The following is a 12,758-nucleotide window of genomic DNA, read 5'->3' as shown; positions in this document are numbered from 1 at the left end:
CTTGGTCGGGCTGCATCTTCGTAAAAGCCTATTATAGAAAAGAGGGTTTTCCAAAAATTCAGGAATAATTTGTGGCTGGCCAATCAAAGGGACATAATTGACTGAGTGACTATTTGGTAAAAGATGACTTAATCAATTCAATAAAAGATGCGGCCTAAACTTACAATTTTGTGTGGATTATATATTTTTAAGTTCTAAACATCATTTCTTTACCTATCTCACCTTACTATTTCCCAAATTAAACTTCCACCACCCATTTTTCTTCTTTAATTTCTTCTAAGCATACTCTCCTTCACTAGCAAATTTTAACACAATATCTCTAATAATTCGTTATTATTTTATAGGGATAGTAAATAGTTTTTTTATATAGTGTATTTTCTTCCATTCTTCTTTCTGAGAGAAAGCACAGAAATCTGGTTTCGTCCATCTCTCTCCCTTTTCCAAAAAATATTGGGATTAGACTTCTCACTAGCATCTATCTCCTCCTTTTTTATTCCTTATTTAGTTAACAGGGATTTCTCTAGCTGTTTTATCACATCTCCATATAAACTTTCAAGATTGTAGAGACAAAAATAGGTCAGCTACTGTTATAAGATGTTTTGTTTCTTGTCATATGTTCTTATTTGAAAAAATATATTTACACATATTTTCAACTGCAACTACAATTGAGGTATGCAAGAAGGAAAAAGGAATAATAAATGCATTTTCTATGAAGTTATTTTCTAAAAATCTAGTCAGGAACAATTGAACCTTAAGATTATATTGCTATTATTATTGTTAATTGCTTTTGATTTTGTCGTCATTGTTTTCAAATTGTTGCTGTCACAATTTTTGTTGTCAACATTGTTATTGTTTTCATAATTCCAGTTGTTTTCATCACGTTTTTTGACGTTGGTCACCAGTAGTATGTTATTGTGGTTAACTTATACGCATGACCTATTTTTGTAGTTTGAAGGCATGAACCGAGTTTGTTCGCCATATTTTGATCCTGATTTTGATAGCCTAGCTGAGAGGATAAATGGCCCAAAGTAAGTGATCAAAATTGATTTTGTCAAAATTTCTGTTTGACAAAAATTCAATAGATTTAACTTAATTCTCCTCGTATATAGATGCCGAATTACTATTGACAATGAGAGCCTAGAGAATTGTACAATAGTGAAGGTAACAAAATTTTTATTATTATTTCTCTTCGAGATGAAGAATAAATTGTTAATTTAAGGGAAAAATGAAAGCAAAATAGTTTTAATTGTAACAAACCATTCGTATCACATGCAGATTGATAGTGTAAATAAGCAAGGTCTTCTACTGGAAGTGGTGCAAGTGCTAACAGATATGAATTTAATTATATTGAAAGGCTATATATCTTCAGATGCTGGATGGTTCATGGATGGTATTCGACATAATATACATTCACATTATTTATATTATTAATAAGAATGTAATATGATCTAACATGTTTCTTTTAAATGCTTGTTTTCAGTCTTTCATGTTAAAGATGAGCTAGGTAACAAAGTTACCGATCAGAGAGTTATCAACTATATTCAGCAGGTAATACAATCATACATAAAAATTCCAGCTAAAATCCTTTTTTTGTCTGAAGAACTCAAATCCTTATGTTTCGAACTAAACTATAATATACAATTAAATCCCATGATTAGCGATATTAACTTAAGAATAACTTGCTCCTGTTAGACATTTAAGTTTTAAAAGTTTTATGGTTACAAATGTTATGACATGTTAAGACCATACATTTTAGAATTTTTAACATTCTTTATTAATCACTGTGCCAAATTAAACTATAACAAACGAAGAGAGTATAACCGAGTATCTACTTTGCATATTTACTGCTATATTTTAACATCTTGTGGTTGGTTATTTATGCTTTAGTACTTAGGCTATCAAATTAGAGTGACTAAACATAATTATTTATTATTATAGGTCGATTTAATTGATTGTTAAAAAAACATTGATAGATATAAATGTTATGCTCTACTATTTATTAGCATTGATTTTATGTATAGTGCACTTATAATATAAATAATTTCTACACTATCAAATTAAGATAACCTATAATAAAAAATAACTCTTCATATTTAGTCGAATATGGCAACTTAGAAAATAGAGTAATAACCTACAATAACTACTTAAAATTACACTGCGAATCAATGTATACAATTTAAAACTCTTATCCATATCACTGATCCAAACAAACATCCAGGCTATTGGTGCAAATAGGGAGGGAATACACAAATCAAAGTCAGAAAGTAGAAATTTTTTGAAATGTGAATCTCCTCCTGAGCCTAGAGCTATTGAAATGACTGGAAGAGACAGACCAGGGTTATTTTCAGAGATATCAGCTGCCCTAGCTGATCTCCATTGTAACGTTGTGGAAGCACATGCATGGAGCCATAATGCACGTTTAGCATGCGTCGTTTACATTTCAGAAGAATCTACGGACACCCCTATCGACCACGATCGCTTGCTAGCAATCGAGGATCACCTAACAACTGTGCTCCGAGCAACAACTGCTCGGAGCACCAACGAAGAAAGTGGAAATCAACAAGAAGTGAAGACTGCTTATGGCCTTAATCCTGAAGGAGAAGGCACGGTGACCGATGTTGAACGTAGATTACATCAACTTATGCTTTCTGTTCGCGACTTTGAAAGCCCTAATTCAAAGCCTATAAATTCTCCAAGAATGGGGTCTCCAAGATGTGAGATTAATGATAAGGAAGAGAAAATGTTGAGTGTTTGCATTGAGAATTGTGATGAGAAAGGATATTCAATAGTTTCTATTCAGTGCAAGGACCGTAGGAGGCTCATGTTTGATACTGTTTGCACTCTTACGGATATGCAATATGTCATTTTCCATGCTTCCGTTGATTCACGTGGAGGTTGTGCATTTCAGGTACTTCGTCTTCTTCTTTTGCTTGTTTTTTTCATTTTATTCTTTGGCACCTCATAATTATAATCAGTGTGGAGACTTCCGTTAAGGGTTCAAAAAAGAAAAAAGTTAAAAAAACTAAAATAGATTAAATTGAACTAGTAATCTCACAAAGATTTTTAACACCTTTTGTCAATGTGATTCAAAATGTAATATATAGAAGTAAAAAATAGATTTTACTTTATATACACAGTATAATTTTTTGGCGAAGGGGTCGGGTGAACCCCTTCTGCCCCTGCTCATATATAATCATGGGTTCACTCTTCTTTTTATATTTCTCAAGTGTTGTTGCTTTAGCTTTAGGGGCGTTGACTTTTTATGTGGACAACCTTTTTTTTCTTTCCAAATAGGTCTCTGAATAGTACATTTGCAAAAATTGTTTTTTAAATATCAAACAAACAAATAGGTCTCCGGATGTGTTTTATTTTTTTAACAAAGCAATGCCCAATACACACTTGATTCCATATTAACCCACAAAACTAAATTATGCTATCATTCTAGTCCTATTGTTTTTCGTTATTTCCGCTTATTTTTCACTCCCTAATAATATGCACATATTTTGTTAATTTCTTAATCTTTTTCTATTTTTTTCTCTTGTCGTTGCTAGGAAATGAAATTATTGTGATCGTATAGTGCAAGTTGCTTAGGAATATTGAAAAAATGTTTACATATTGAAAGCGAAGATGAGAGTTTCAAACTGATTTCCTTAAAAATCTTGTGTCTTTCGAAAATTAAAAAAATAAAAGATCTTTAGACTTGTTCCATATGGATTGAGAAGTAATGTTGGCCACTTTTCGAGATATAGGTGTCTGTAATAGAAACGAGGATGGTGTGACCTTGGCCTCTTAGAGATTAATCAGCCGTAGATAATAATGAATAGCGAAAATATACAATATATATATATATATATATATATATATATATATATATATGCTGATGAACTTTTTGACGTGACAGGAATATTTCATAAGGCATGTTGATGGATATGCAATGAGCACAGAGAGTGAGAAAGAAAGAGTAGTAAAATGCTTGGAAGCTGCTATAGAAAGAAGGGCTTGCGAGGTCTGCCTTTTCTTCAATATCATGCATGTAGTAATAGTTGGTTTAATTTTACTCATAGTCAGTCCGCTTGTATCTGAGCATCATGTTTAATTTTTATTTGGTTATTTGACAGGGAATTCGATTAGAATTATGTGCCAACAATAGAGTAGGATTGCTCTCTGATATTACTCGGGTTCTTAGAGAGAATGGCCTAGCTGTTGTTAGAGCAGATGTAGCAACAGAGGGAGGGAAGGCAAGACATACATTCTACATAAGAGATATTTCTGGTAATGATATTGACATGAAATTTGTCAAGTCCATGAAGACCGAAATGGGCGAAATTGATGTTGCTGTGAATAACGAGACAACGACGACAACAACAGCCACAGGCTCCATGACACGTGTTAGTTCTTTTCGATCTTTTGGGGATTTAATGAAATCTCAGTTTGAAAAGCTCTCCCACAACTTTGTTGCGATCTAGATGGTGTCACACTCTAGCCGGTTTAGCAATTAAATTATGTAAATTCCTAGCAGCATTTTGTTATTTGATAGGTCATAGGTAGACATTGTACATATGTAACCTGTAAATTTGTCAGTTGAATCTATTATTGCCCATTTCAATTTGACAACGCCAAGGATATTATCTTTGAATAAAAGCTGAAAATTTTACTTTACCGAGAAAAGAGTGGGAACATTGTTTTGTTTTGACAAAAGATAAAAAGAGAGAGACTATTTTGCATACCCTATACCACAAAACAGACTTCCGAACAACCAAATCCTATTAACGACGACCAGAAAGGACCCATAAAGGACACTGACCTCTCAAACACATTTGCCAACAATGCACGAGATTCAAAACATTAGAACAATCATGTGTTGAGTATTGGGGTTTTAATGATTACAAATCAATCCAAAACTTTCGCGCAACGAAACTAATCAATCACATAAGGCGACTTAATACTATTGGGGCCTAAAGCCAAACTTCTATAAGAGGCCTTTAATTATTTTTTTATAATTAAAAAAAATTCATATATATTATTTATTTGAAATATAATTTTCTACCTTTTTCAGATGCAAAATTATGAATATTTATTTTATAATCAATTTCTTCTAATAGCTATGTTTCAATTGATAATATAGTTAATCCATTTAATCTCTTGCGCCGTGGTTGATCTTAAGTAAGATTTTATCAATTTTAATTTAAAAAACTTCTTTCAAATTTATAGTTTGTGATCGAGGACGACCCGATAAAACTGTTACCCTTATTCTATATGCAATATAAGCATTTTAAAAAGAATCAAGTTTTTTTATTGGATTGAGTATATCAATTAGAGTACTAGCATTTCTTCTTTTTGGGATTGTATCAAAGATTCAACTTTTTTTCTCTTAAGTTTTGAATAACCGAATTCATACTTTATATTTGGCATATTTAAATTTTAATAAATACTAAGAGGATAATATATGTGTACGTGTTGAAAATATATACAAAAAACAAACGTAGATGAAAACTAGTACTAAAAGTTAAACTAGAAGAACCTGAATCGTTAATTTGATGTGAAAATAAATATTTGTTGCTTTCAATATACTTATGGTAGGCTTTAGCTTGATTGACAAAAAATACGAAACAATATGATCTCTTGAAGGTACAAAGAAAAAATATAATAGTAGTAACGTTTAGTGAGAACTGAGAAAGATTAAAAAAGAAAATTGAATATTATGCAAATTACGAAAGGAAGTGGAAAAGGTTTACATAATATTTAATGAGAAAAAGACTAAAGATAAAAGAATAATCACTTGATTCCTTCCATAAATTTTGCATTTATACGTTAGGAGCCCATCTTTTAGAAACAAAAATATCTTTTTTTTATTTACCAAAATATGTAATAAGAGTAAAATTACTTATTTAAAAAAAATTATAGGGTAAAAAATGAGGTCCCCTAAAATTGGGGCCTAAAGCTTGGGCTTTACCAAAAGTCGGCCCTGCACACAAGTCATAAAATCACAAATACACATGTGTGAAGCATGAATAGGAAAAACGAGGCTTAAATACACAAAAAAGACCGATCGGATCGTTACATAGAGATCTTCATGTTTTAGGCAATATATAGTACCTCCCACTAGAACAAACAACACATAGGTTGTTTTGGTTTTACCCATTTTTCGCTCAATTTGTCTTCTAATTCTTGAAAAAACCTTCGACTATCAGAATTGTCCTTTGATCGCGGGTGCAAATACATTCCATCAAGTGAATGTTCTAGTGAATTAAGAACTTTTATAAGTTCTGCATGATTTCTATCCATATCTCCTCGCATAATTTCTGTTGTGATTGTTCCATTACAGCTCGCAGATCTAATTCTCGAGCTCTCAGATTCTCGTACTACGTACTTTTGTAAACCAATTGTTGGATTGACCGATTGAACATCAACAACTTTTCTCGAACCCATCGTAACCTCGCTCTCATTCAAATTATTAGTATTGAGGAACAGAGAAGAAATAGAGACGAGATAGAGGAAAACAAAGAGAGAAAAGACTATAGATGAGAAGAGAAGTCTTGGGAGAAAACTAGCAGATACCAATTATCACTCAACAAGGGTTTACAAAGAAAGGCCTCACGCTTATATATCCTCAGCTGAGCCTTGAAGTCACACACATAATGCTGGCACAAAAATGCAACAGGAAAATAGAAATGCAATCAACATAGAAAAGGAATAAAATTGTACCTAGTTTCTCTATATGCTTCTCCCGCCAAAACCCTTCAAGACCTTTTCAAACTAATTCCTTCTTAATTTCAAACTCATGTATCCCCCCATTAAAACTAATTAAGTTAGAATTCCTCTTACCCAATTTTTTGGGTTCAGAGTCCAAAATTCTTAAATAAAAGTTTCCAATGGCCTCTCTAATCTTTGCCCCCTTATATATTGTATCATGGTATAAACTGGACATATATATATATAGACTGTTGGAATATAAAAGGCATACATCTTGGAAACCCCTTTGTTTACTTAAGTTCCTTTTAGATATACTAGTATCTATAAACGTGCGTTGCACGTTAATAATGGCACATAATGGTTTAAATATTTATTTATATAAAGAAATAATAAAATTTAATTAATGAGAGAAATTTTATATATAATACTACAACAATCATCTAAATACCGAAAAATATTGTTACATTAGCATAATACGTGAATTCAAAAGGAAATGACATCATCGGAACTTACATAAATGATCAATTTTAGTCATGTTAAGTAGATAATTACGTATTGTAGTTTAAAGGTATGTAATGTGATGGCATCTTACCGAACACTTCTTTATAGACGGTGTTTTTTTTGTATATATTTCCTTATAATACTTTGGTTATTCTGCCATAACCAGAACTCATGTTGTCGATATTGATATCTCTGTTGAAAGTGCAACATATAGTTATTCGCATAAGAAAATATATTATGGTAAATATAGTCCAATATTTAGGATGTTTGCCCTTGTGCTTTATTTATTATAACTACAAAACATAAACATACTGAAAATTATTTTTACACAAATTTAGAAGGATATTCTTTAGTTTCGGAAGATGAAAGTTAAATTCGGGGATAAACACATACTTAGGAGCACATTGATCAGTATCATAAGTTTTGCATGTATGACGTTATTGTCAAAACTTCTATATACTGTATGTGTACTATTACATAAGCTATTCAGCGGATCTAAGTTTGCAGTAGCATGACTGGCATATTTTTCTTCAAAATCAACCTATATGCAATGAAAGATCAATTTTAACTTAGGCTACATATATATATATATATATATATATATATATATATATATATATATATATGGTCACAGTAACATACTTAAGTAATAATGAACTTGACAACAAACATGTACGTTAGAAAACCATTTGGTATTAAAATATTTAAATATTCTTCTTGATAATAACTGTTGGTATCATCTTCTGGTGAGTCAAAACTAAAAAGTATTTTATTTTTACCATAAAACTTAGCAATCAATATATTATTTAGTTGATCAACAAATTCATTCCTACTATCTAAATAGCTCTTTAATTTCAATCATGTAATTCTCCTAAATTGCGTTTTAATCTAATAATAAAAATATTCTCCTTATTAAATGCACTACTATTACCATTGGGTTTGATAACCAAGTGTTCTAGAAGAACCAAATCATCTTTTATTGGATGTTTTCTTCATTTCCGACACGAAGCAAGAAGTCACTGAATGTTGAATTTGTTCTTACTTTTATATTTCTTGTCATTTGAATATTTTTCATTTGAGGTCATAAGTATAATTAAGGCAAGCTAGCTTTTACGGTTTCTGATTTCGTCAATTTTTCGTACTTGACAGAAATCACCTCCCTAAAATCTTTTTTTAACTTGAAAAATAATTTTACTCATATGAAGATTTAAAAAATAATCTAATTGGATTCTCTTGCTAAATAATTAATTAAATTTTTTGATTATTTGGTTTAACATAAAGTATAATTTATTTTCTATTGATTTACATTCTTAATAATAGTTCATCTCATATTTGAATATTTAACCGTAATTATAATTTTATCCACCATAAATTAATTTGTAAAGAGTAAAAAGATCAATTTGACATTCCACTTTTAGATCTTTATGTTTGCAAATCATTAGTAGTATTGGCTCTTACCAATCTTTTTTTTCTAACACATTTGTATTCTTAAAAATTTTCTTAGTTGTTCTTTAATAATTGGATATATTTTTCTACATTACACGAAAAATTAATAATAAAAAATATTATTTGAATAGAAATCAGTTCATATATAATATAATAATATATTATTGCAGGGATTGTTTTCTCAATTTCAACGCTCTATGCAATCCTTTTAGCATTTCTTTTATTTTTTCTTGGTATTGAATATTATAGAGTGGTAATGTATTACCACCACTATGGAGGATTCTTATGAAATTTTATTTTATTAAACCTTCCTTCATATTTTTAATAAGAATCCAATAGATAAGATTGTATTAATTTTAAATTCTTAAATATTAAAAAAATTAACATAGAAGTTATTGTAGTTAAAAAAAATAAGTTATTACAACTATGTCATTTCCGTGTGAGTTCTTCTGTTTAATATTTTAGGGTTATTTGGTCGATTCAATATAATATTTTTGCTTTTATAATAATATAAGCTCTCCTGTTTCTAAATGGATTTAGACAATATAATACGTTTTCAAATTAAATTAGCAATAGAAATTTTTTAAGAAGTATATCGTAAAAGTAATAGGATTACATGTCTAAAAATATATCCATATCCGAAAGTACTTATACTAATAGAAAATCTAACATGTTCCTAAATTTATTAGGTTTACATGCTAGCATGTAATATTATATATCTATGCCCGAACATAATTACACTAATGGAATTTCTAAAGGTAATCATGTAGGATTCCTAATGTGTAGTATTATGTCCTAATACTAACAGGATTACAAGGCTAATGTCTAGAATTCTGGTTATGTCCTTTTATTATGAGTTATTATACTTTAGATGATTGTTGTATTATTATATATATAAATTTATCTCATTAATTAAATTTTATTGTTCATTCATATAAATAAATATTTAAACCATCATGTGTCACTATAAAAGTTGGAACCCCAAAAGTTAAAAGTTAAATTATTAAAATAGCATAAATTATTGAAATAACCTTCTAAATAATTGCAATGTACCTTATTTAATTATTTAATAATATTAAAATAAAAGAAAGTGACTTTTGGACATTTACGAAACGTCCTGTTAAGGGGATTCTTGAACTTTTCATAATAGTGTGCTGACATTGCGTAGTGTAAATTTGATTCTTTTATATATGAATTTTAGTAGCAACATACATTGATTTTTTTAAATAAAAAGAATAAAATCTAATTCATAAAGGTAATCATGCAGGATTCTAAACGTATAGTATTATGTCCTAAAACTGATATGATTACAAGGCTAATGTCTAGAATTCCGATTATATCCTTTATTGTAAGTTATTATGCTTAATATTAAAAGCTTATTTTTGTAATCCAACATTTTATTTATGCTTTTATAATAATATATATATATATATATATATATATATATATATATAACTTTTACACATGATTCAACTTTATTGGAAAAACTTTTAGTAAAGGGTTTGTGGGATAATTTACCATAATCTTGTAATTTTAGGGTGACCAAAATTGAAAAAAAGGAAATCAAAAGAAATATTTTTATAAAAATTAATATCCATATTAAAAAATATTTACGGCCTAGGCCAAACTAACAAGGCATTGTCTTCTTTGGTTCTACCTTTTAGGTTACCTCAAGAATTTTGGGAGCATTTGCATCTATACTCGCTTTTTGGGTCATGTTTTAACTTGTGCCTACTTTGTAAAAAAAAAATTGCAAGCGTACCTGCTTTTTCGCATAAATTCAGCATACGGGGGCTGAAGTAGCAAAGACAATCACACAAAACTTCAGCATTCTAGTAGACGGGCCTGAAGTAGCAAGTGTGATGAACCAAGTGTGCTGAAGTTTTTGTTTGTAATTGCTGAACTTAAGCATAGTAGCTGAAGTTTTGTTCTCTATTTGCTGAAGTTTCTATTTGTAATTGCTGAACTTAAGCATAGTAGCTGAAGTTTTGTTCTCTATTTGCTGAAGTTTTTGTTTGTAATTGTACTAAATATGCTGAAATTTTTTTTATCCTGGATTCATTAGTTTTGTCATTAAGCTTTTTTAAAAATTTCAGCAGAAGATGCTGAAGTTATTTAGTTCATTTATAAAAATTTCAGCACTAAATAAGCTGAATTTTTTTGTCCTGGATAAGCTTTTTCAATAATTTCAGCAGAAGATGCTGAAGTTATTTAATTCATTTGTAAAAACTTCAGCACTAAATAAGCTGAATTTTTTTTTATCCTGGATTCATTAGTTTTGTTATAATCGGACTACTATAAAATATCAAACTTCCTAGCTTTGAGAGTTTTAAAAAACTTCAGCAATTGTAAGCATTTTTACACTAGTTGTTAAAAGTTTGTATTTCTAGATATATCAGACTTTATGCTTGGCTAACAGAGAGATTCAAGCTTCTGGTTTTGAAGGACCTGTATCTCCAAGCATTTCTGTCTTGACCAGAATGTCTGAATTGTGAGTTGTTTTTCTATGCTGCATACTCTTTTATGGTGTTTGTTTTTATTTGGTTAGAATTTAATCTTAATAAGATGACTTTACAGTAAAATCAGTGACTTGACTGGAAGTACTGCTTCAGAATTTCCACCGCTTGAGAACATGACAAGCCTAAGAAGAAGAAGAAAATGAAGGAGGAAGAGAAAGGGGCTGGAGTTATTTAAAAAGTGATTACAAGTTAAAACTTTTTTAAAAATGGATATAGATTAAATGGGGCCGACCAAATAGAGTGCCCATGCAATTTTTACAGAATTTTGGACCTCACGATTTCGTCCGCTTGGACTTTAACATAAAATACGCTTTAATAATTGGCGCTGGACTTATCATTTAATGACCCTAACTTTTCCCTCCCATTTAGATATAAGCTTGCCCACTGAGTACCCCCTTTCTAGTTCAACAATTAGTTGTCAGTAGGCTATTATATTCATTTTGCTTTAGGGTTTTAGTGTTCCCGCTAAAGTTTTTTCAGCTACCAGGGTACTACGAAAGGTATCGGCTTCGAGACGATTCTGTCGTGGCCTAAGCCCAACTACTAAGGTATTGTCTGCTTGTGGCCCAACCTCTCTGGCCCACCTCACAGCTTTTGTGTCGCACAATTTTGTCTCCTTGAGCATTAATCCCAAAGGCGTCTCAATGGTTAAATCCTGAAATCGCCCTTTTGTGTCCCCTAACTTTTTTCCTCCCATTCCGTGGAGAGATTTGCTTAGGGAAAACTTCACATCAATTCCTTTTTTGAATTCAACTATTAATAGTCCGTGAGCTATTATGAAAAGATTATCTCAAAAACTTACACAGGCACACAACTTATTTCCTAAATTATTTTCTATGTATTTGTAACTAAACCAAAACTAAATTCAAATGCTATCCAATAATTAAAAGATCTTGCGGAATATCGTGGATTAACTAGCACATAATCACATACTAAGCAAATAGAGAAAAAAATTCAACACAAGGATTTAACGAGATTCGGCTAAGCCTAATCCTCGGGGCAAAAGCAGAGAAGGTTTTCCACTATGAATGAGAAGAAAAGCACAGTACAATGTCTAGAATCCTCAACTACAACCCATATATATATATAGATCCCAAAAGTCCCAAACCTATAAGAGAAAGGTTTCCCAATTTGACAAGGACAATAACTTTTCCTTTCACAAATCTATTAGGACAATGAGTTTTCCTAAACCTATAAGGATTATGGGTTTCCTAATAATACAAAGAAATAATTCAAGCCACAAATAACAAATCTTCCCTTTGGCTTGAATTCTCTTTCTCAACAAGAAGAACGTCTCTCTACCTTGCCCTCAGCCCTCGCAAGGGCTCTATCCATTGCCGCACACATCAACCAAGTCTAGGCAACACCTAAACTTGTTAAGAGACTCAATTTCTTCAGCCATAGCATTAATCTGTCGATTTGGTTCTGTACCCAGAATAGCTTCTGGATATCTATAACACTCAAAAGCATCAATGGTCTCTGAAACTGCCAAAGCAAATCCCATAGGATTCGTAAGTCCAAGAAGATTCCCATCAACTACGTTTGCAAATCTTTGCGGTTAGTTGATCACTCTCTTCTCTCTGCCTGTTGCAATGCTAT

General features: G+C 30.8%; 1 protein-coding gene across 1 annotated transcript; it reads left to right on the top strand.

The window, feature by feature from the left end:
* Positions 1–348: 348 nt before the first annotated feature.
* On the top strand, positions 349–4,640 carry LOC104214233 (ACT domain-containing protein ACR2). Its single transcript, XM_009763878.2, has 8 exons — positions 349–576; positions 949–1,028; positions 1,110–1,161; positions 1,276–1,390; positions 1,481–1,548; positions 2,219–2,908; positions 3,902–4,006; positions 4,119–4,640. The coding sequence occupies exons 2-8, from the start codon at positions 958–960 to the stop codon at positions 4,464–4,466; spliced, it is 1,449 nt and encodes a 482-aa protein (XP_009762180.1). The 5' UTR covers positions 349–576; positions 949–957; the 3' UTR covers positions 4,467–4,640.
* The last annotated feature ends 8,118 nt before the right edge of the window (positions 4,641–12,758 follow it).

This window comes from Nicotiana sylvestris, chromosome 2 (genome assembly GCF_000393655.2).
Source record: "Nicotiana sylvestris chromosome 2, ASM39365v2, whole genome shotgun sequence".
Lineage (NCBI taxonomy): Eukaryota > Viridiplantae > Streptophyta > Magnoliopsida > Solanales > Solanaceae > Nicotiana > Nicotiana sylvestris.
This window is presented reverse-complemented; position numbering and strand designations above follow the sequence as displayed.